At 35.1% G+C, this 24,826-nt stretch overlaps 1 protein-coding gene across 11 annotated transcripts in view; it reads left to right on the forward strand.

Moving 5' to 3' along the window:
- Nucleotides 1–24,826, forward strand: part of ARHGEF7 (Rho guanine nucleotide exchange factor 7) — a 314,501-nt gene that overhangs the window by 273,502 nt on the left and 16,173 nt on the right. For 8 of the 11 annotated variants that reach the window (XM_074192042.1, XM_074192050.1, XM_074192044.1 and 5 more), the window contains 3 exons: nt 2,265–2,489; nt 5,537–5,630; nt 19,353–19,442. In XM_074192042.1, the coding sequence (XP_074048143.1) occupies nt 2,265–2,489; nt 5,537–5,630; nt 19,353–19,442 (409 nt within the window). Of the gene's footprint in view, nt 1–2,264; nt 2,490–5,536; nt 5,631–19,352; nt 19,443–23,927; nt 24,105–24,826 lie in introns of all 11 variants that reach the window. The other 3 variants (XM_074192051.1, XM_074192052.1, XM_074192046.1) reach the window with 2 other exon arrangements.

The raw sequence follows: 24,826 nt of genomic DNA on the forward strand, positions 1-24,826 counted from the left end.
CATGTCAATCTGTTTCATCCCTTTATTCTCAATCTAAAACTGATTGCCAAAGAAAGACCATCACAATATAACAACTGATAGCAGTTTCATTATGCCAGCTCATTGTTATGCTCCTTATTTCTGTCAGAAATTTGGAGGATAAAGTTATGCTCATTTGCTGTAGCTAACATTCTGACTTGAATGACTCTGCCATCCTAACTGCTCCATCTTTTAAAACTTACTAAAGAGACATCTCCCATTACTCTTTGAAAAAGAATTTCTTGTTTTAGTGTTGGGATATTTTAAAATATAGAAAATAAAGGCTCATTCTAACTCACAGTCCTCAATAATGGGCTGCTCTAAACATGCAAGTAAAATTGCATTTCAACCTAGACCTTGGCAGTATCAAATGATTCTTCCTTCCCTTTGTTCAATCAGTGACAAGTCAGTCATTAAACATTTATTAAGTGGTTTGAGACACTTAGGGGCATGAAAAGATGAATAAGAATTCCCCTTGCCTCCCGGATGTTACAGAAAATTTGTATACAGATACGTATAATACAAACTAGAACAAGATAAATTTTATAAGAGATGCATAAAACAAAATCCTGCATATATGCATGTGAAGACAAAAGAGTCTATTCGTTTCTGAATGGATATATTAGGGAAGAGGTACTGTCTGAGCCAGCCCTCAGAGGGATGTGTTGGATGACATAGAAAGATGACATAGAAAGACATACCAGGCTGAAGTAATACCTTGAACAAAGGCAGTAATAGACAGCTTAGTATTTTTGAATTACTTATAAACTTAATATTCTCCATAGAGAGCTTTTGACTTTTATATTCTTTACTCCCTTTGTTCTCATAGAATGATTTCATTGATGCTCTAAAAACTGTAAAATTTACTTCTCTTAGGTGACCTCCTCAGGTTGAAAACTACCTTTTTTTTTCCCTTAATGGAAGGCTGTTGTGAATTACTTTGCTTTCCAGTGGGTCACTTAAACCTTAAACTTACAGTAGTAATTTTTTTTGAAATTTTTATTTAAGGCAGTGGGGTTAAGAGTGACTTGCCGAAGGCCACACAGCTAGGCAATTATTAAGTGTCAGAGGCCAGATTTGAACTCAAGGCCCTCCTGACTCCAGACCTGGTACTCTATCCACTGTGTCACCTAGCTGCCCCTAGTTGTAAATTTTTATAATTATTATTGCTTTTAAAACTTTTAAATATATTCAGAGCCTATGATGGTTTCAGTTTTTGCTTCAAATTAAATTATTAGTCATTATTTCCACTGAATGCTTAATTGCTTGGAGAAAAGAAGAATTACTTTATAACTCCTTTTCAAATAGTAGCTTTTTTTGAATATTCCTTGTTTATACTTCAATATTGGTTTACCTATTTTCCCCTTCTTAATCATCATTCAGAAATAATTCCTCATTTTTTAACACTTTTAGAAAGTAAGTTTTAAGTATTAGTTTTGAATAAATTTTACATTTCTTGGAACTAATACAGATAAGTAGTATAAATGTCATAAGCCATTGATACCTGCTATTGAAGCGGAAAGAATTAGTAGAGCCATTTTATTCACCACATGCAAGTAGTTCTGACTCCCCTTGTAAAATATTATTTTGCCTTTTGTGATAATGGAAATGAAAGTCATCCAAAAAATGTAATTTCACGCAAAAAAGAAAAAGATGATGGTCTCTTTAGAGTGGTCCTAGTTTTTTATCGAGAGCTGCCTTGATCTTATAACAGGTCTTTGGGCAAGTCCCTTAACTTCACTGGATTTCAATTTTCTGAACTATAAAATGGAGGGAGGGGCGGGGTTAGATGATCTTTACAGTTCCCACCAACTCACGTTCTGTAATTCATAAGCTATGCCAATAAAAGTATGACCTTAAACAAAACATTAAAACATTTAAACTTTATAGCAGGACCAGGGAACTAAGTGCTTTGGTTGTTGCTGAGCTATACTAGTGAATTTCACTGCCTTTTCAACAACAAATCCAAATAATTTTTTACTTGAATTCTGTGTTTAAGACACTCATCCTGGATATTCAGAAGTCCTTGATATACAAAGATCAAAAGCCAGGATATAGTGTCTGTCCTCAAGAAGCTTGAAATCTTTTTTAAAATTCTATATCTATTAATTGTTAATTAATTAATTCTTGAATTATTTATTCCAAGTTTTAATTCAACTTTTTTATATTACAATCTTTACATTGAAGTACTAAATAGTCTCATAAGTTGTTTCTTCTCTTTTCTTAAACTTTTGTACACTTGGCAGCTTCCTTCCCATCCAATCACACCATCCAGCAAACATTCAGACAGCAAGCCAGTGCCACTGACTCCTGCATACCACACGCTCCCACACCCTTCACATCATGGGACTCCACATACCACAATTAATTGGGGACCTCTGGAGCCTCCTAAAACTCCCAAACCTTGGAGCCTGAGCTGCCTGCGACCTGCACCTCCTCTACGGCCTTCAGCTGCTCTCTGTTACAAAGAGGTGAGGTCCTGCTGCCAATCAAAAGGGTTGATGTGAGAAGAACAGGATCATGGTAGAAAACTGAACTTCAGATTTGGGGGTTCAATTGGCTACACTGTTTACTCCCCAGTTTTCATTTTAGCTAATTCTGAAATATTGGCAGTTCAGAATTTATGATTCCTTGTTTAATGCAGGCTGGCTTATTCAGAGTTAAAGAGGAAGATGTTTTCATCCTTAGACTTTTATACTTTCTTTTCACTTAATTTTTCCAGTGCCTTGGTCATTAGGCCTGGTTGAAAGGATCCTGTCCTTATGTGGGATCCTATCCTTAAATTGAATCCTGCCAAAAGCCTTCTTTTGGAAAACAGTCATTTTTATACATAAGAAGGCATCATCGACAAGTGTTGTTTCTACAGCATTCCTTAATCTTTGCCAGTTTACATAGCAAGGCAATTGAAAAATAATTTCATGTGGGCTTCCTGTGTGACTGTTTCAGAGCCAGAAATTATTTTTAACTTATAGTTGGTGGTGGGAATCATTTCATTTTTGCATGTCATGCTCTTGCCATTTATAACACTTTCAGTAACTTTGCAATCTCATGCAAGATATCATTTCCTTTGGTCATTAGAAGAAGCTATATGATATGAAGAATGAAGTCTTGAAAATCCAAGAAATTCTCTGTTTTGCCTGCAAGAAAACTGGTTGCCTCATTCTAGCCTCATTCACTGCTTTCCTACTTCTGCAGCTTCATATACTATATACAGTGCTTAGCAAGCTGAAAGCTAGTATTTATCCACAAAATAAGTATAATTATATTAATTTCCCATCTGCCGTAAAGTTCTGCAATGATATGGAAATGACATATTCGTCTTAAATTGTGTTGTCAAATGAACAGAATTCAAATGTTTACAACAAAGGTGCCTACATCTGTAAAGACAGATACTGCTGGTGTAGAAAATAAGTTTGTGGAAACATTTCTGCATTGTCATTTAAGTCACATTGTGAAGTTGACAACGAGATTTGCAGGAGGAGACACATCAAGCACTCTATATATTAGAGCACTCTCTATATTAAAGTATATATTAGAGTACTTATTTCTAAGTGCTTGTGAAAAAAAAGTTTGGCACAAGAAATAATTATTCTTAACATTTCTTTGTTTATTGCTTGGTAAAATCTGTTTTTGTGACATGTTTCTTCCTTCACCTCTTTTTGTTGACCTCCTTGAGTCCAAATCCAATAATTTTTTAATGATTGGCTAGTAATGAAGATTATTGATTTTCTCTATTTTTCTAATAAACTATTTGTTTAGACTCTACAGTCTAAAGGGAAGGACTTATAATAATTTAGGAGATTTTTACCTGTGGAGCTTAAAACTTGGGGTACGTATCAATATTATTCCAGATTTGACTGATTTCTTGTTACCCTTCATGACCTCCATGATTAGAGAATACAGTTTATATTACCCAGGAATATTACTCAGAAGCCTCAACTTTTTCCAAGAGCTTCAGTCCATTTGCTGGAAAAGCATGTTTGCTTTAGCTTGTGCTTCATTTGGAAAAGGTCCTTTATTGTGAATTCCCCAAATAGGATATTATGAGAAACTCCTGATGTGGGACGGGAATGATAATTTGTATATTTTCAAACACCAGTCTGATTTTGTATAGGAAGAGGTAGAAGACCTGTAATTTAGTTGGGGATAATGAACTGTCCCATAAAGAAACTTCCTCTTGCAAGTCAACACCTGCTCTGCAACTTAGTCCTAGAAAGTTATCTAAAGGACAAAAAGGTTAAATGAATGGCCTGGAGTCACAATCAGTTTGAGTCACAATTGGCTTAGACCAACTCTCTAGTCACTTTGCGATTTACTCTCAAATGTATATCATGTATCTTTTTGTATTGATTTTTGTCCCATTTTTATGGGGTGTTCATTGCAAGTTTTATATTTCTTTTTTTTTTTTAATAAAAAAGCCAAGTGATAGCCACAAAAACCAGACTTTTTTTTTAAACAGAAAATGGGACTTAATTTATAAAACTCTTTCTTCCTGCTCCCCTGTAACAAATCTCTATTTTTAAAATGTCAAATTCTTGTTTTTTGAATAAATGTATCATTTATAATTTAAATTATGTAACATTTGACTTAATACATATATATTTCTGTACATATAGATATATCTGTATGTATAGACATGGACACACAGGCGCACACACACACACACACACTCAACTACAAAAACCAGTGTTTGATAAAAGCTCAGGTGTTTGAAATGTTATCCCTCAATAGTCTTTCTCCTCATTCACTTTTTCACTTTCCTGTTGTGCCCTTTTTTAGAGAATGTCTTGTGTTCTGAAGGTAAGGGGTGGACTGGTACATTTCTTGGACTGGAATTGGCGTGTTTATGCATAGAGCAGCCCAAGCTGTATCTCTCTTACCCTATTCCTTCTCTGTAGGTCTTTCCTTACTCCTCCTACTACTATTATTCCCCTAGCTTCCTCTTCTGTGGTTTACAATGTTTTCTTCAGTAAATCATTATCATTGTGTCAACCGTCTTCCTCTCAAAATCACTACTCTGAACTCCAACCCATTTCTGGTTATATTTGATTAACAGTTCCCTCAATCTAGGTATATGTGAGAATGTGAGTATGTGTGTGTGTATGTGTATATGTATGTATGTATGTACTTATGGACGTATTTGCCTTTATTGTGCCATCTGCCATTTTTCCTTCTTGAACCTCTGCCAGCCTGCCTTCATGCTTGCAGCAACTTTGATGAATAGTATTAAAATGCTAGTAGAATATCCAAGTAAACACAATAAATGTCTGCTTTCTCAAGAGCCTATGGAGAAGTAGCATTCAATTTAACCAAAACTGAAAGTGGCTTATTAATTCCAAAGTAATGTCCAAGCAGCTGGTAAATTTTAAAAGTCATAAAAGAAAAATGTATGTAACGGTGGCTATGGTGTCATAAGATTTCATACTTAACAACAACCCCTGGTTGTACCTACCAGTCTAAACTTTCAGCTTTTGAGGATTTTTTAGCAAAACAGGTTTTTTAAAATTCTTTTCTCTAGGATCTCAGTAAGAGCCCTAAGACTATGAAAAAACTGCTACCCAAGCGCAAACCTGAACGGAAACCATCTGATGAAGAGTTTGCATTGAGGAAAAGTAAGTAAAACTAAATGAGAGTATAAATACCTTCCTTATCAGACAGGTCAGAAAGGTGAAATAAGTCTTTTTCAGCATTTCAAGCAAAAATCAGAAGTTTAATGCTTCAATACTTTTATCCTAGGGTGTTGAGAAAGTAAGCAAAACTTAATAAATCCTAATACCTAGAGAAATCTGAATATTGCCTGAGCCAGTTACAAGAGTAGAAACAGACTAACTTCGTTTTTTTGTGCAAGGAAGCAGCAAATAAATGATTTTCCTTGTAAGTGGGGGTGGGGTGGGGAATCACCTAATTCAGATTATCTATTGGATCTATTTCTAGAACTTCTTCTGTAAGATATCTTCACATAACAGTAAGTGTTGCCCACATATATCCCCCTTGGAAGTCGTCGAGGTTAACATAGTTTAGAGTGAGGGTTTGTACATCCTTGAGCATGAGAACTTTAACCAGAATAGATGCCATTTCACTTAGGGATCCTACAAGAAGCAATTCAATTCAATCAATTTTTAAGAGCCTATTAAAGTCTGCTAGTGTCCAAAGATGCAAAAAATGAAAAAAATGACACAATCCTTATCCTGTAGAAACTTATGGATGGAATAGGACAGCTAACTTGTTAGCTCATGTTAATACATGAGAGATCCAAGAGTCATTAGAGTCAAAAAAAGAGGTCACTGCTAGTTGTAAATGAATTTCAAGAAACTATGGTATGTGAATTGTATCTGGAAGAATATTTTTAAAATGTAAACTTTTTTAATCATCAATTTTTTCTCCAGTACTTTCAAGATCTGTGATTTCACTGATGCAGGTATTCCCTCCAGAAGTACAGATTTTAACGCATTTAACCTTTTTACCTTGTGTAATTCTTGTCCATATGGCCTTGTATATTGAGAACATTATGCAAGATCTGGTTAGATGAAATTCAGTAGACATTAATGTAAAAAAGATTGGAAGACATGAGTACAAGATTTATCTCTGACACAAACTGGCTATATCATGTTGGCAAGTTACTGAACCCCTCAGTTCCCAAGATAATTTTCTAAGTTGCAGAAAAGGTGCTGATCTGCATTGGTAGAAAGTTTTTTCCCTTCAAGAGTTCCCTTTTCTTATATAATCACAAGTCCAGTAAAACAAACAGTGACTTCCCAAGTACATGATCAAAGAATTTTGTCCCAACACAGTTCATCTAAAAAAGATTTGGGGTTTTAGTGACTCACAAACTCAGTTCAAGGCAGTAATGTGATATGATAGCTAAGAAAAGTATTGAAATCTTAGCATACATTAAGAGAGGTCTATTACGCAGCTCTATAAAGTTTGGAAGATGAGAAATTGCTAATGGGCAAGTCAGTAGACTCAACTTATTTGCCTTAAACAGTTAGAAATTTTAGTATCTGTCCCAATAATTGCACATCTTTACCAAACTGTATCTTGTCTCCAGGACAGCTTTGTGATCTTGGTCTCAGTAGCTTATTATTTATTTCTTCAAGTTGTTTTGGGGGCATATCGTTTGCCCCATCATTCTGTAGCTCATTATTTATTTCTTCAACTTGTTTTGGGGGCTTATGGTTTGCCCCAGCATTCTATCACTTCTGTTTTTCTTACTACTCATTCAAGAGTTTTCTCAAAAGACCTTTCCTTTATATTTGTGGACATTTTCCTAAGTAAATATTTTCTTAATTTAATTTGCCTATTTGGTTTCTTTTACTTATTCATTCTATCTTCTATGGCTAGATTCCAAAATCATGTGTCTGTCTTATTTTATTATTAAGTGTCAGATTTACTTCTTAAGTTTGACATTATTAGGAGTTCATATTTACCTGCACAAATTAACATTTTTAGGTAATGTCCTTATTCACACTTCCTCATTAATATGAACATCTCTGATTCATAAATATTGGGTTTCTTACAAAGTAAAGACTGACAAACTGCTTTCTGGGGGTGGGGAGTAAGATGGGGGGGAAATTGTAAAACTCTAAATAAAATCCTTAATAAAACAAAAAAGAAAAAAATTGGGTTTCTTTTAAACTTTTATTCCTTTGTAAAGAAATCCTGTAGAGTATAGTATACTATGATATAGATCAAATCCAGTTCAGTAAGTTTTTTGATTGATGTGCAAATTGGAGGCAGAGTTGCATGGAGTCATCAGCCTAACTCTCTTCCAGAGTCACCACAATCCAGTGGCAAGAGTCAAGATAATTGGTGATGACTCCAGATGAATGACTTGATGTCTTCTATGTCTATCTAAGATCTAAGTGCTCCACAGTGGCTGTTTCATCTGCCTGCATGTCCCTTGGAATAAGTTGTTCTCATTCTTCCATTCCACCAGGGGAAGTCTTCACATGCTTGGGGTGGACAGCCCCCTAGCTTACCTATGAGTTTGAGACCCTTTAGCTACCCTCAACCTAGTTTAGCCTATCTACTGAATAGGTTTACCAGGGTGAGGGGTCTATGACTACTACAACTTATTGGATTGAGAGTTTGATGAATCAGGTAGACACCAGATGTGGAGAGCAGCCCTGAAAAGAGGTCAGCGGCTCTCACACCAGAGGTGCTATTCTCAGCAAGAATTTCAGATTTTATTCTCAGATTCATGCTTAATCAATCATGAAGTGATTATGACCAGGTCATTCTATTTTTTTCCTGCTTTTGCTTCCTCAGAATTACTCAGCACTCCTTTTCATTCTTGGTTGGATCTATTACCCTCTGAAATATCTGGCTTAGTGGCTGAATCTGGGCACTTTTTTCTTTTCTTCTTTTTTAGTTTAAAGCCCTCTTAATTTATTGATTAATGTTTATTCTCAAAAAGTTCCTCAATAGAGTCAAAGAATTAAGCAGGGTTTGGGTTTTGTTATTTCATTTAAAAATCATTTTTGTACTACATCAGTGATTCCTAATCTTTTTTTAAGTAGGAAGGTTAAAATTTTGATGAATTCACACATGATTAATCTATTGATGCAAAAACTATAGGGTGACAAAAGCTACTATGAATTTAATGCTGATTTTAAATGAGTTTGTATTTTGTTAATCTCAAATCCACCTACATTTAAAAATAAGTTCAAAACCTTTACTATTTTGTTGAAACTAAATAAGATGAAAATGGCAATGCAAGGCATGCATGTGGATTGATTTGCAACCCCTTTCTTAGAATCTCATGGTAGCCCAAGAGTCCTTGCTTTTCGCGTTGGGTACCAAAATATTATTAAATGAAAGAAAGTATTTACAATGCTAATCTAATTATAGTGTACTAGAACTGGTCTAGACAGAATTGTGAAGTAGGACAAAATTTGTTGTCTTCCTCTTTCCATCTCCTTTGTCTTACTTGACTGTAAAGCACATAGCCCTCTGTATTCATCTAGGTCTTGTTTCTATCTCTCCACTTCTCCCCCCCCCCCCCCAATCTACTTTGGGCTTAAGTAATAAACTCTTGTACTAAATGTGCCAATTAAGAGGTCTACTTCTAGGTATCATGTAACATTTTAAACTTTGACCTTTTGAAAACAAAACTGTTATTCTTGGCTCTGCCATTAACAACTATTATTTTATCTAGAATATCACTTGTACTAAAGGTACATCACACATTAGAAAGAGCATTGTATAAAGAAACAAAAAAAGGATTTTTTAAATTCCTAATGCTAACTGGTACCCTTTGGCTGGGTAATCACTTAATTAAGCAGGGTTTGGGGTTTTTTAATTTCATTTAAAAATCATTTTTACTACACCAGTGATTCCTTAATGAGCCTTAGTTTCTCCATTTGTAAAATGGTTGTGATAATACTTCAACTACCTTTCTTACAAGTTTATTTTGAGGAAAGCATTTTGTAGATCTTAAAACATCACAGAAATGTGAGAATTGCTTTTATTATCCCATTTTGTTCTCTCCCCCCCCCCTTATATTGTAAAATTTATATGATTTGATGCATCTGGCTTACATTCACAGGGGAATACCTAAATATTTTTTTAAAAAAGCAAAACTCTGATTACGATTTCAGATTATAATTTGCAGATCCTAAACCACAAGTCAAATGCAGCCTCTCTAAGAACTGCATGTTTCAACCTAATCTAGAATAAATGTCTACTAAAGTGATTCAAGTCCCCAAAATTAATTGACTTATCCATCTCAACAGGTTGTAGTTCAGTAGAGCTACATTTAAATGATTAATTATAATTGTTTCTCTTGAAATTATGGTAACTTTCTATAGAACATATTTGTAGAGTAACAATTTTAGAACTAGAAAGGACCCTTAGACATCATTTACTCTAACTCTTTCAATTTACAAGTAATCAAAGAAATTATATCTAAAATAGCTTAACTAATTAGCAGCAGTTCTGGTATAATATTTTATTGTCTTTTGACTTCCAATCCCAGTTTTTTTCCTACTGTACCACACAACTTCTTTTTGGTTAAAATTTGTTATTATTATTATATAATGAATGACTTTTTATTACTTTAACCTCATTTATTGTGTTATTACCTAGTTAGAACATTTGCATCCTTTGATATTTTACCACTTTTCTGAGTAGGCAGCAGAGTAGGCACAACATTGGCATCTTTGGGAATTTTACTATAGATCCTTAATCGACTTAGAGGATAGGAAGTTTTACTTAATTGAAAAAGCGATTTAGTTGCTTTAGAGTTTGGAGGGCAGTGTTGCTCTCAAAAGTCTCTGATAAACTAGAAGTTTCTAGTCTAGAGTCCATATGACTGTTGGATGCCATAGAACCTTACAATTACAGAATTGAAAGGAACCACAGAGCACATTTGTCCTACAGCAGCATAAATGAGAAAAACCCAACATGTGTTTTCACAAAAAAGCTTTGTGAATAATAAGGGATTTATCTACTCAGGCTGCTGTTTATGGTTTTTAGAGAGTTCTAATTATTAATAAGTTTATTAAATTGAACTAAAATCTCTCTTCTTCTCCCCCATTAATCCTAATTCTGACTTCTAAGTGCCTTTCATAATAATCCTTAATAAATACAGTCTAGAAAAATTTTGAATTTGGAAAAAAAGAATTTGAATTTTGTAAGAAAAGTAACTTAAACCTTAATTTTGATCAAAAGGTTATTCACAGAAACCTGAAATCTGGAAGAAATGATGCAGGGAGAAGTAAACAGAGCTAGAAGAACAGCATATAAAATAAGTACTGTAATCTAAAGACAAAGAATACTAAAAATAAACCAAAATCTTTGTAAATTCGTGATCAAGAAATTTTTTTTTTGACAAGGCAATAGGGTTAGGTGATTTGCTCAAGGTCACACAGCTAGGTAATTATTAAGTGTCTGAGGCCTGGATTTGAGCTCAGTTCCTCCTGACATCAGGATCGGTGCTCTTTCTACTATGCCACTTAGATGCCCCATGATCAAGAAATCTTGACCCTGGAAAATAAATAAGGAAATATATTTCTATATTTCTATTGGAAATATAGGCTATCATGGGTGTGAAATGTTGTATACACTATCAGATGCATTGGTGCATTGGGTTTTTTTGGTTTGGTTTTTCTTCATGGGGGATAAGAGATGAGCAAATATTTGAAATGGCTGTTGAAGTTAAAAAACAAAGGCATTGATGAAACTTAAATAAATGAAAATATGGGAAGAAGTCCTCTGACTTTGCAATTTTCAAATTTAAAATTTATTACAAAAATGAGCTATTTTCATATATCAAGCCAGGAAAGAAGGAAATGGTGATGCCTGATCTTGAAAACCCTTTACATTTTCTCAAATTGTAAAGTTAAACTTGTAAAATAAAACTATTCTCAAAATTGAAGTACCTTTCAGGGTAAATAGATTTTGGGATGGAACTGAGAACTCTGTAGAAACTTGAGTAAAACTCATGCAGCTAAATATAGTCTTTTGGGGTCCAGTATTTTCTGAATTTTGTCTTTTTCCAGCTTTCTCTTTCCTGTGCTTCATAAGACATTTAAAGAGCTTTTCAAGTGGCATCAGCCAGTCTCGTAGATATTATCACTGATAAGTAGAAAGAAAGGCAATGGGAGGCTATGAAAATTATCTGGATATGTATTATGAAATTAAATATCATTTGATCTTGATTTTCTTAGTTCACTAGAGTGTGACATGCTATGAGAACTTGTTTGTGATTGACTTCAGGAAGGTAATTTTTAAATCCATTTTATTAGTCATTAAATTCAAATGATTTATTTTCTAATAATTATAGTTTACCTCATATAGATTTTATTATTCTCAAATGTTAATGAGGTTAAACTAGTATACTGATCCATATATATATATATATATATATATATATATATATATATATATTTATATATCTTTTTAAGTCTTCACACCACATATTTTCCTGAGTATTTTAATGAAAGAAGTAAGTCTTTTAAAATTATAATCTAAGTCTCAAGTGATTTTTATTAAGTATGGCAACAATGAGCCATAGCAAACTGTGCCATACATAGTACTTGATGTCATAAGACTTAGGAAAGAAGTAATGGGGAGGCAGCACCATGAGTTGGAAATTCCACAGAATTGGGAATCAGTCAACTTGGTTTTTTCAAGTTCCAGCTTTACTCCTATAACCTTGTGTCCTTAGTCATTTAACCTCAATGGACCTGAATTCCCTTTTCTGTAAAATGATAGAGCTGGATTATATGACTTTAAGTTAAGAGCTTTCCCAGTTCTAACATCCTCAGATTCTATAAAACTTTTGTTAAAGCATTGCAAGAAACCTTTTGCAAAACATCTAACTTCATAGTTTTCTAGTAGAGACTTCTAGCTAATCAAGGCAATGTGGTGGACAGTGGAAAGGCCAGTGGCTCAGTTCAGATCCTTTACTACTTTGCACAAATCACTTAGCTTACTTCTTCATCTGTAAAACAAGGAGGTCTGAAATCTCTTTGAATTGTAGCTCTATGATCCTATGAACTCTAACTTATAATGCATGATTCTGAGTGCTATAGAATTACAGAGTACCTTAATTGGAAAAGTCCTTAGAAATCACCTGATCTAACTCCCTTCTTAGAAAAAGAATTCAAGTGAATTCTAGGTAACTTAAGTGACTTGTCAAATTCAAAGAGATTATTTAAACTTACGTCTTTACCCTTTCTTCCATTCAGGCTGTTAGGCCCTTAGAGATCATAAGTTTTACTTTCTATTGAAGAGGACACCTTCCCATTGACTGAAGAAATAAGAAAAGGGCTATCCCTTCTGCTGTATAAAATGAAATAAGTGATGTAATTAAATGATTCCATGTAAATCTCTTGTATCTAATTGCATTGTTTCTTTAAAGTTCTCTTTTTTTCCTGTAGTTCTGTTGAAGAGTAAAAGCTCTCATTCAGTCAAGGATCCCAAATCAAATGACAGTAATTTGTGACCTAAAGCCATTTGGTTTTATAGCCTGAACAGATCAGAACCTCATTGTGGGAATAAATGATCAAATTGACATTTGCTGGGATTGAAAGTTTGTGTCATGCTTTGCGGAGCTAGAATAAAACATTTGTGTACCCTAAGCACAGTTTGAAAATTGAGAGTGTTTACTTGAGTGTGCATATGCACATAAACTTTCACAGATGTGGCTAGACCTTTATCACAAGTTCCTTTCTATCAGGAATAGTATTATTTTTCTATCCTAGAATGTATAAATTTTTTAAAAGTAAGATTTAAGTTTACTCTATCTGATGATTTAGGAAAGCTGAAAAGCTACAATTTATAGCATCCTTTCCCTAGTCTAAAAGACACTTCATGAATTTGACTTCCTATTCAAAGCATTATTATTTCCTTACTGTTGTCTTTCCAGTAATGCTGTCCCTGAGTTAGGGAGCAAAACTGTAGTCAGTCAATCAATAAATATTTAATAAACATTTCATATGTGCTAGACATAGTGCCAAATTCTGGGGATATAAAGGAAGATGAAAGATAGTCCCTTTCTCTAGGACCCACAGTCTAATACACAACATTCTAATAACTATGTACATCTCTGTTTTACATAAAATCAATTGAAAATAACCAACAGCGGAAAAACCCTTGAATTAAGAGGAATCAGGAAAGGCTTCCTGTAGAATGTAGAATTTTAACTGGCACTTAAAAGAAAGTTGGGAATACAAAGAAGCAGAGATGAGGAGGTAAGCAGTCCAAGCTGGGAGAGAGCTTGTGGAAATGCCCAGAGCTAGGAGCTTAGTGTCATTCGAATACAGAGTACTTGGTAGTAGGGAAAGGTGGTGTTGGCAGGATTTAAAAGTGGAAGGAGGCTTTTCCGCGCTGCCCAGAAGAGGGGTCCATAGGGTGTTCACGGTTTCCGTCGTAACTTTCAAGGGAAACTTTCACAATGTCCAGAGCCCTGGATGTCTTGCAGATGAAGGAGGAGGATGTCCTCAAATTCCTCGCTGTGGGCACCCATTTGGGTGGCACCAATTTGGACTTCCAGATGGAACAGTATATCTATAAAAGGAAGAGTGATGGCATCTATATCATTAATTTGAAGAGAACTTGGGAAAAGCTTCTGCTGGCAGCTCGTGCCATTGTTGCCATTGAAAATCCAGCTGATGTCAGTGTCATCTCATCCAGGAACACTGGCCAGAGAGCTGTTCTGAAATTTGCTGCTGCCACTGGTGCCACACCTATTGCTGGATGCTTCACCCTGGGCACCTTCACTAACCAGATCCAGGCAGCTTTCAGGGAGCCTCGCCTCTTGGTGGTCACTGATCCTCATGCAGATCATCAGCCTTTGACTGAAGCATCATATGTTAACCTTCCAACCATTGCACTGTGCAGCACAGACTCCCCACTTCACTATGTGGACATTGCCATTCCATGTAACAACAAGGGAGCTCACTCAGTGGGTCTGATGTGGTGGATGCTGGCCCGAGAAGTCCTGCGGATGCATGGTACCATCTCCCGTGAGCACTCATGGGAGGTCATGCCTGATCTTTACTTCTACAGAGATCCAGAGGAGATTGAAAAGGAAGAGCAGGCCGCAGCTGAGAAGGCAGTGACAAAGGAGGAATTTCAGGGTGAATGGACTGTACCTGCCCCAGAATTCACTGCTGCTCAGCCAGAGGTGGCTGATTGGTCTGAGGGCGTCCAGGTGCCATCTGTGTCCATTCTACATTCTACAGGAAGCCTTTCCTGATTCCTCTTAATTCAAGAGTTTTTCCGCTGTTGGTTATTTTCAATTGATTTTATGTAAAACAGAGATGTACATAGTTATTAGAATGTTGTCTATTAGACTGTGGGTCCTAGAGAAAGGGACTATCTTTCATCTTTCTTTATATCCCCAGAATTTGGCACTATGTCTAGCACATATGAAATGTTTATTAAATATTTATTGATTGACTGACTACAGTTTTGCTCCCTAACTCGGAAGATTGGAGAGCTCAGCTGGCTACTGAGGACTGGTCTGCAGCTCCTACTGCTCAGGCCACTGAATGGGTAGGAACTACCACAGAGTGGGCCTAAGTTTTACCCAGATGCTCTAATAGTGTTGGAAAAATGCGGATGGAAAATAAACATTGGTTTCTTAACAAAAAAAATAAAAAATAAAAAATAAATAAAAGTGGAAGGAGACTGGAAAGCTCTATGTGTGAATAAGAGAATGTCAAGTAAGAAAAGACTTTGGACATCAAACAGGATTTTATATTTGATCATGAAGATGATAGGGAAGCCCCTAGATTAAGTTGGAACTACATTGGGAATGACATGATCAGTCCTAAATTCAAGGAAGATCACTGATAGCTTGGCAAGATTTTTGACTAGGATTCCAGTTTGTAATGGTACAGGTGTGTTGTGATGACTGCCTGCACCAGAGTGAGTGGCAGTGTTTGGGGAGAAGTGTATGTATGCAAGTGATACTGCAAAGGTCAGATTGACAGACATTGAAGAGTAAAAGAGTGAAGAGTCAAGGATGATTCCTTGATTGTGAACCAGGATAACTGAGAGGATAGTGGTATATTTGACAGTAAGCAAGAAGTTTGGAAGTGGGAAATGTTTTAGAGGGAAATATGAATTTAGTTTTAGACATTAAGTTAAAGATGTCTGTAGGATATCCAGTTCAGTCCATTCCTGTGGAATCACAGGAAGGGCAATCCCTCCTATGAATCTGGGACTTAGGAGATAAATTATATAAGTTAATCATCAGCATAGAAAACTACTTCAATCTATCATTAAAACAGTACAAGAGAAGAGGGCACTGTTATTTAGCAGGGGTGCCATAGATTAAGATCCAGCAAAGGAGTATGAGAAGGAACAATCATTAATAGGAGGAAAATCTGGAATAGCATCCTCAAGTGAAGAGGGTAATTGACAGTGATAGACCAAGAGTGGTCAAGAAGGATGAGGACTGAGAAAAGTTTCTTAGATTTGGCAGAGATTTGGTAACTTTATGGAGAGATATTTGGCTAAAGCTCGACAAGTTTGGAAGTGAGACTGTAGAAAGATAATAGAATAAAAGAGGTGTCGATACTTTTAATAGGAAGCACTTATTCTAGATGACCTTAAGTAAGGAGTTTAGCCCACAGAAGGAATGTGGGACATGGAATGAAGCTGACAAGAATGAATGGATCATCATACAAGTAGATATGGGCATATTTTTAGGCAAGGGGAAACGGCCAGTAGACAGGGAGAAATTGAAGAGAAGTGAGAGAATGAGGATGATAGAGGAGATAATCTGCTGGAAAAGATAGACTTATATGGGATCATTTGTGTAATTAGAAGACTTAATTATAGCAAGAAGGGAAAATTCTTCCTGTGATGATATGCTTAGCACTTGTCTGTCACTTAGGCACTTAATAAATATTTATTAATTAATAGAATGATGGAGGAAGAGATAATGGTAGAAAGCATCTGGGTGATATGGGATAGGGAGGGGAAAGATATGAGGGAACACTTGGCAGATAACCTCTTTTTGGGGGGATGTGGTGAGGCAAGATCTTTACTAAGAGCTGGGGACAGGAGAAGTTATGGGTGATTTGAGAAGGGACAGAAAAGTTGGGAAGAGCTGTTGTGATGAATGAAATAGTGAATTGATTAGAAAAGTATGAAAGAATGCCTTATCACAGTGAATTCAAATTTATAGTGGACCCTAGTCTGCATGGCTTTGTGATTTTTTTCTGGCTTCATTCATCAGCATGTGTGGAGGTACAGAGGCAGCAAGTAGTGGTGGACATAATCCAGAGTCAAGGCTTGGTAGAGCAAGATTAATACTGTTATAAATGAAGCACGGGACTCACTAGAAGAGGACAATGTAGAGTTGAGCTACTTTGCTAAGGGATTGAGAGAGGGAAAGGAGGAGGATAATGTTGCTAGTGCAGGCATGATAGACTAGGAAACAGCTGAGACATCAAAGGATTGGCAGTCTTTGGTGTAGATAAAGAACAAAGTATTGTGATCATATAAGGGAATTTCAGAGTTTATTAATGTAGAAATGGAATGTTTGTGGGTGGTAGCAAGATTAAAGGTATGATCATCTTTCTGTGTGACTGAGTTGACATGGAGGACTAGGCCATGAGAAATAAGTAAACTGAGGAACTGAATTTAGGCTGTAACTGAACCACAGTCACATGTGTTCCAATGTTACTTGGACATCTCAAACCCTAAGTCCTATAAGCATCTCAAATTAACATGTCTAAAATAAGACCTTTCCCCTTCTAAATTTCCATATCACCATTCTAATCACTCTGACCCATAATTTCAGTGTCATTCTTGACTCTTGCCTTTCATCCCATAAACTCATGACCAAATCCTGTTCTCCCTTCACAGCATCTCTTGTATATGCCATCTCCTTCATACCCATACATCCATAGCTCTAGTTTAGGTCTAAATAAGCTCTCTCCTAGACTACCTGCAGGATTTTTCTAACTAGTGTTCTTGCTTCAAGTCTTTACCTGTTCTAATTCATTCTCCTGATAGCTGCCAAGATGATATTTCTGAAGTGTAGTTCTTTTTTTTTTAGGTTTTCTTAGGATTTTTGCAAGACAAATGGGGTTAAGTGGCTTGCCCAAGACCACACAGCTAAGTAATTATTATTATTAAGTATCTGAGGTCAGATTTGAACCCAGGTACTCCTGACTCCAAGGCTGGTGCTCTATCCACTGTGCCACCTAGCTGCCCCTGAAGTGTAGTTCTGAACTCATCATCCTTCCCTCTTCTGTGAGCTCTAGTAGTTGCCCTTTATCTTTAGAATTAAATATAAGCTGCTGGGCTTGATCTGTAAAACTCTCCACAATAGCCTGCTCCTTTCTTACCTGTCTGTTCTTTCACAGCTCTCTTCCACACTCTGTGTGTGTGTTGTCCCTGGTCTCACTTGCATCTTCTTTGCACTTCATCTCTGCAGTGCCCTTTCTTCTACCTCTTAGTTTCCCCTTCAGAATTTAACTCAAATCCCTCGAAAGAAGTCTTTCTGCTGCCCTACAGATGCTGCTGCCATTTCCTTTAAGATGACTATGTTTGTATTGTATAACTTAGAGGAAACTAAACATTTACATGTTGTCTCCATTAGAATGTGTCCTCAAGGATGGCAGGGATTCTAGTTTGTCTTGTTTTGGTTTTTGCCCATTCCCATTGTGAATCTCAATACTTGGAACATAATAAGAATTTAATATTCGTTGACTGAGAGACTTGATTATTGGGAATGATTACTATGTGCCTTGGTTGCAAAGCACTCTGGTTGAATGAAGAAGAAGAAACAAGAGATAGTGAATAGTGTCATTGAAGGATTTTGACTTTCTTCTCTATTCTGCATCTTTAATACCATTAACTCACCTTCAACCCTTAGAAAAGTGATTCTCGATATGATCGCTAGAGTCTACTCTTAATGATTATTGTAGAAATATTTGAATAATAGCATCTTAATAATCTCCATAATCTAAGATGAGGCTTCAGTCTATCAGAGAACTCTTATAAATTGCTATTTCTGTATCTCAATTGAGAATTATTTAGCTTATCTCTTATACTTTAGTTTTCTTCCTTAAGGATATGATTTCTCTCTCTCATCACATTCATCTTAGATCAATGTATATCATGGAAACAGTGTAAAAACTAATAGACTGTCTTCTGTGGGGGTGGGTGGAGGGAAGCAAGATTAGGGTAAAAATTGTAAAATTCAAAATAAATAAAATCTTTTAAAAAGAAAGTTATTTAGCTTAATCAATTGGTAGCAACCCTTTAATCACACTTTTAAATGATTTTTAATTCACCGATGACATATTCTTTTGAGATGAAGTATTAAGTTAGGGGCAGCTAGGTGGTGCAGTGGACAGAGTACTGGCCCTTGAGTTAGGAGGATCTGAGTTCAAATCCAGATTCAGATTCTCAATAGTTGCCTAGCTGTGTGACCTTGGGCAAGTCACTTAATCCTATTGCCTTAAATTTAAAAAAAAAGTATTAACTAAAACATGTTAATTTGAAGAATTTCTAAGTGTCTCACTGAGACGGTATTTCATTTTACATGAATTCTCTGGGAAAGTCATTTTTCAAAACTACGGTGTTCTTAATGATAAATTGCATGAGAAAGAATGTCATCAGGAGTTGTATGTGTAGAATAAAAGGTGGTCCAGTCACAAAGCAAAATGGAAAGAAAACTGAGGGTTAACCCATGTGCTCCATATTGTCCAGGCTATGTCAAGAGATTTGGAGAGACCTATAATATGTTGAGTGGATGTCCTTGTGGCAGGTCAACGGCACAGAAAGACATTGTCAGGAATCACTTGAATCCATCGAAGTATTATTTCTTTAACTGATGTCAAATTTTGCTCTTCTGTTGATAGGTACAGCTGCCTTGGAAGAAGATGCCCAGATTTTAAAAGTTATTGAAGCATATTGCACAAGTGCCAAAACCCGCCAAACACTAAATTCAAGTAAGTGTAAACATAAGAGTTGTGTTGACAGACTTGGTATCTGGAGATGATCATTAATAGAGTAAGCTATTTAGTATTGGAGGCAAAGCAGCCATAGAAAATAATTGATGATCAATAGTCAGATTTCTGCATTGTTTTTAGTCCTTGGCGCTTGGATAGCTTTGCGTCTAATATGAAGATCTGACACTGAAATCTTGAAACTATTTAAAAGGTTATAAGTTATCTCTAATAGAAGAACTTGGTGTGACTTACTACAAAAGTCTTTATTTAGAAGGTATTTCATTTTTAAGAAAATCTTTACTGAAAGATAGTGAAGAGGGACGTCACTGGGGAAAACACTAACAGCTTATCTCAGTCACATTGAACTATTTCTGGTGGTGTTTAGAAGTCTCTTACAACAAGTTTTTCACTGAATAAAAAGCAATGATATCTTAGGATCAGAAAATGATATCTTAGAACTTGCTGGCAAAATATTAAGCAGAATGAAAATAAAGTTACTTGAAGTCTTTTTGATAGCTTATGTAGTAACACACTTATAGTGTTTTGAGGTTCATATAACATTTTTCACTTTAATTTTAAGATGATTTGAAGATTTAGAAACAGTTATGCATTAGATTCCAGTATTACCTTAATTTACCTATATTGTTGTCTAACTTTTATTACTTTTCTCAAAACAACTTTTACACACAGTACCAGAATTTAGGAATTTTTTCTATTCTCTTCCATACCATTAGTAGAAATACAGTACATTGAATGTAGTATATTATTTTTGTTTAGAAAAGGCCTCATTTTGTTCCAGTTTTCATCACTTGGCTGATGCTGAACAAACAGTAGTTTTCTTGAGCCTAATTCTCCTGTTCTGGCTTTGCAGTGTGCAGTAATAATGCACCCTCATAACTGGATAGGACATAAAGCCCTGCTCTGACTGCTCCTTTTCTTAGAGGAAGCTAAATTCTCCTGAGAATAAATCAGCAGAGGGAACTGATGGTTTTTTTAATATTTTGGCATCCAGTTTTTGGTTTAGAGAATTGTGCTCAAAGTATTTTGAAATCTTCCCTGAATAATTTTGTGATATTATTTAAGTTATGTGTTTGTGTTTTTGTGGGTTTTTTTTTATTCCACTTGATTCATTATGTAACTATTGAGCACCTAATATGCAAATTAATTACTGGGACTTGACATTGTTTGCCCATTTAAAAAAAATATTTTTTAAGGTTTTGCAAGGCAGTGGGGTTAAGTGACTTGACCAAGGCCACACAACTAGGTAATTATTAAGTGTCTTAGACTGGATTTGAACTCAGGTACTCCTGACTCCAGGACCAGGGCTCTATCCACTGTGCAACCTAGCCATCCCTGCCCCCATTACTTTTTAAAACTAGCTATTGCTTTCTTTTACCTTTTAAAACCTGAATTTTTTTTTCCTTGTATTTTCACAACAAACCTGAGAGGTCGTTTACCCTGAAAGGTTACAAACAATTTTAAGACCAGGTTCACCATGTTTATAGTTCTACTTTACAATAGGCTTATGTCTACCTTATGTGAACTTTCAGAATATTTCACAAAAACAGTGTGAAAATTAGATTACTCTATTTGATTTATCAATGTAATAACTGTTTTTGAGTTTCTACTTAGGATTTCTTCTTTCCTGAGATTCCTCCAAAAGTCACAGTATTCTGAATCTACCATTTTTTTTCATATAATCTAAAATACAATTTGACTGATGCCAGAACATATATATCTAGATCTATAGTTAGAGCTATAGTTTTTCATTTATGTGTGTATATATATATATATATATATATATATATATATATATATATATATGGATAGACATTAAGAAAATTCTTTTTTACAAATGATTTTTAAAAAATTCAGATGTTCATTTGTTTACACTTATGTAGTATTGATATAAAGTATTATTGATATTTTCATGTGTAATGAATATATTTTTAAGTATAATCTGCATCCCCAAATCAACAGCTTTTATTTATAATTAGTTTCACCAAACAAAGAAAGTACTCTTTAGGATTCCATGTTCTTTGTATTATTATAAATTTCTGAGTACATAAAATTTAATATTCAGAATCCACAGTTTTTATCTGTTTTTACATGACCTAAACCTTGCAATTTATAATGAACAGATCATAAATACAGTTTTGATGACATTTTGACTATTGAGCAATTATTTTTCATTATTTACTTTACATTTACTTTACATTATTTACTTTAGGAGACCTTTGAGTTCCTGGGAAAAGTGCCCTGTAGAAGACATAATCTAATAAGAATCATTTAAGTCCATTTAAAAATTATTACTTAACTACTAAGTTTTAAACCTTTCCTATTCTATGGAGACTTTTAACCAACCACCAGAATTGACTGGTTTACACTTTATTTCTTATATCTATGACAGAAAGTATTGAGGTGGCCCATAAAGTAGCTGAAGAGAAGACATAATCCTGGGTAGTGCACAGATGTGCAACTAACCTTTGAATAATTAAGAATGGATTGTGTATACATAAATTTTTGAGTAATAGTATTAAAAATAAAGGGATCTTTTTTAGAATGAATAGAATAACTACATTAATGATTCCTTGGATGCCACAGAGTTATTGGAATATTAATTTTGTTAAAAGACAGTTTAAAACTCTTCAATTTCAAATATTTCTTAAGATAAATTTTAATTGATGGTCTCAGTGAAATGTAGTCACATGGGATTGCATTTTATCTAGTGCAAGATGCATTTTTCATAGTTATGAGATGTTGACATAGAACATGCACATGGCTTTGCTGCTTCTGGCTGCCTAAATGGGGTTGACTATCTGTAATTTGCACACATTTACCCATGTGCTATTTTGTATTTCCATTATTCCTGTACAAGAAAAGCATTGGACACTGCATGATTTGGGGTTTTTTTATTAGAACTATAGTCAAAATATTAAGAACTGCTATAAAAATATATTTTTATTCCTGATACAGAGTAATGATGCAGAGCTGGGTGGATTGAAGTTCTTAGACTATTATTTTGTGATATATTTACCTAAATAACCTGACCATATTTAACTGGGAAAAGTTTGCATTTTTATTAAAAAAAAAACTAGTAAAAGTGATGTTTAAAATGAAATCTTGTACATTATTAAAATCAGTTTATGTTCAAAAAACTTAGGAACATGGGGAGACTTTGTAAGCTAAAACCATGCCCTGTTATGTCTGTTGCTAGGGAATAATAGTCACCACCTCACAAAATTTGCTTTCTAATCAACAAAATGGTCCTCTGCTTATTCTTGTTAAGGTTTGGAAGCTGAATTAACTTTGGTGTGACCAAGAGAAGGAGCAAAGAGTCAGTTAACCTGATGGTAGATTGTTACAAACAAAAGGAGTCTTTTTGTTTTAACTTTGGGTGTTTGTGCTACTGGAGGATTCCACCTCCTTACTTACCTCTTTCCCTATTTTTTATGTTTCTCTATCACAATTGCTTGGGCAGCTGTACTTAACCATTCCCTCTGGCTGCTCTTGGGGTCTTTTCTGTTCACTCATTTTGTTTTTACTTGCTCTCAGTGTCCTCTTTTTAACATTAGCAACTTGGCTGCACACTTCTTTTCTTCGTTCTGTTCTTTGGTGATAGTGCTCCTAATCAGGGTTCACATCCTAGTTAATAGAAGCACAAGAGTTTATGATGCAGCCACCTCCCATGGCTTTGGTATTGAATATTTATTTCTATTGGCTTAATTTTCATGAATTCTATTAAGGAGCTTGGCAACACCCACACAAAGTATGGCATGGGAGATGGGGAAAAGAGAGGGGAAATGAACTCTGTTTAATTCCTTTTTCCACTCTGAAATTTTTGCAGTGGTCATAATTGAGAAGGTAAGTTTAGGCACACACACACACCCCTCCCATTCATTAAGATGACTACTGGTGATTTCTAGTCTTGGCAGAGAGCTAGCTGAAGAAGTAAGGAAGTAAGTCAAAAAGTATTTTAAAATTATTTTGCAGCTTAGCAAACTGTCCCTTTAATAACTGGGACATTTAAATTAACCATTTTTCTCTTCACAAATAGTAAGTGAAACAGACTCATTTGTTGTGTCTTATAAAATTTTAAATGTTATTGGTTAATGGTCAAAGCAGTTACAGAATTGTCTTTTGTAGTAGGACTTATTTTAATACTTTTTAAAGACTTAAAAAAATAACCTTAAAAGTACATTTAAAGATTATTGTTGTCTAGTTTTATTCTTAAAGATATGATCGTTTTATTTTTCTAATCTTTATTCTGAGTTATGCTTAGAGTATGAAAACCCAGGCAGAAATAAGGATAGATAAGCTTTGATGCCTTTTTTGTTAACAATATTTTCTCTTTTCCTTCTCTTCCCATCACCTTTTTTGCTTTTGTTTCATGTTTTTTGGTTGTGGCTATTCCTGTATGTTCTCCTCCTCATCCCACCTCTGCCTATCCACATCTGCCATTTCATTTCACCCATACATCCTTAGCATGGCAAGGCACTGACCTGATGCATAATCACGTCTTGGCTGATGATGACCAATCAAGTCTAGACTCCTTGGGTCGTCGCAGTAGCCTTTCTCGTTTGGAGCCTTCAGACCTCTCGGAAGACTCTGACTATGACAGTATATGGACAGCCCATAGTTACAGAATGGGTTCTACATCTCGTAAGAGCTGTTGCTCATATATCTCTCACCAGAACTAATGCACTTCTGAGCTTTTCTTAACAAATGCTTGTTGTATCACAGCCTGCTTTTCTTAGATGTTTTCTCGCTGTTCCTCGTCTCTTTTTAATGTGATATTTTAACAACTTTTGAGAGCGTTTCTGATAATTTCCATTGTACATGGTGGAGGCTTGATTGCCAACTTAAATACACATTTTAAATACCTGACTACTTAAGGGAGAGAGTATATTCATTTAAGGATATACTTGAGTTGGTTTTTGTTGTTGTTGTTGTTGGGTTTTTGTTGTTGTTGTTACTCTACTATTATTGATAGCTGTTGATTTGTAGCTCCCAATGGTTTGTTTTTTGACTATGTCAGTGTAGCAACTGTTTCCTTTTTTTTTGGATACAGTAGTGTGAACGTTTTGTATTTTGTACTGAAACCATACAGGTTTGTGATCTAAGTGCCAGCATTGTGGAGATACTTTTTAGCCTTATTATGGTTGAATTTTCTATGTATGATAAATACATAGAATGTAATAGAATGAAATAGCAGTGAGAATGATAAAAATGTGCAGTGAAAGTACTACAAAATTAATTCAGATATCCATAGATCTGAACAATCTGCCAGGAGCATCTGATAATCATCATGAGCCTTCTTTACACTGCTAGCATAGTTCTTTGCCTTGACAGGTGTGAATGAAGAAGAATCTACTTTCTAAGTT

This window comes from Macrotis lagotis, chromosome 6, assembly GCF_037893015.1.
Source record: "Macrotis lagotis isolate mMagLag1 chromosome 6, bilby.v1.9.chrom.fasta, whole genome shotgun sequence".
NCBI lineage: Eukaryota > Metazoa > Chordata > Mammalia > Peramelemorphia > Peramelidae > Macrotis > Macrotis lagotis.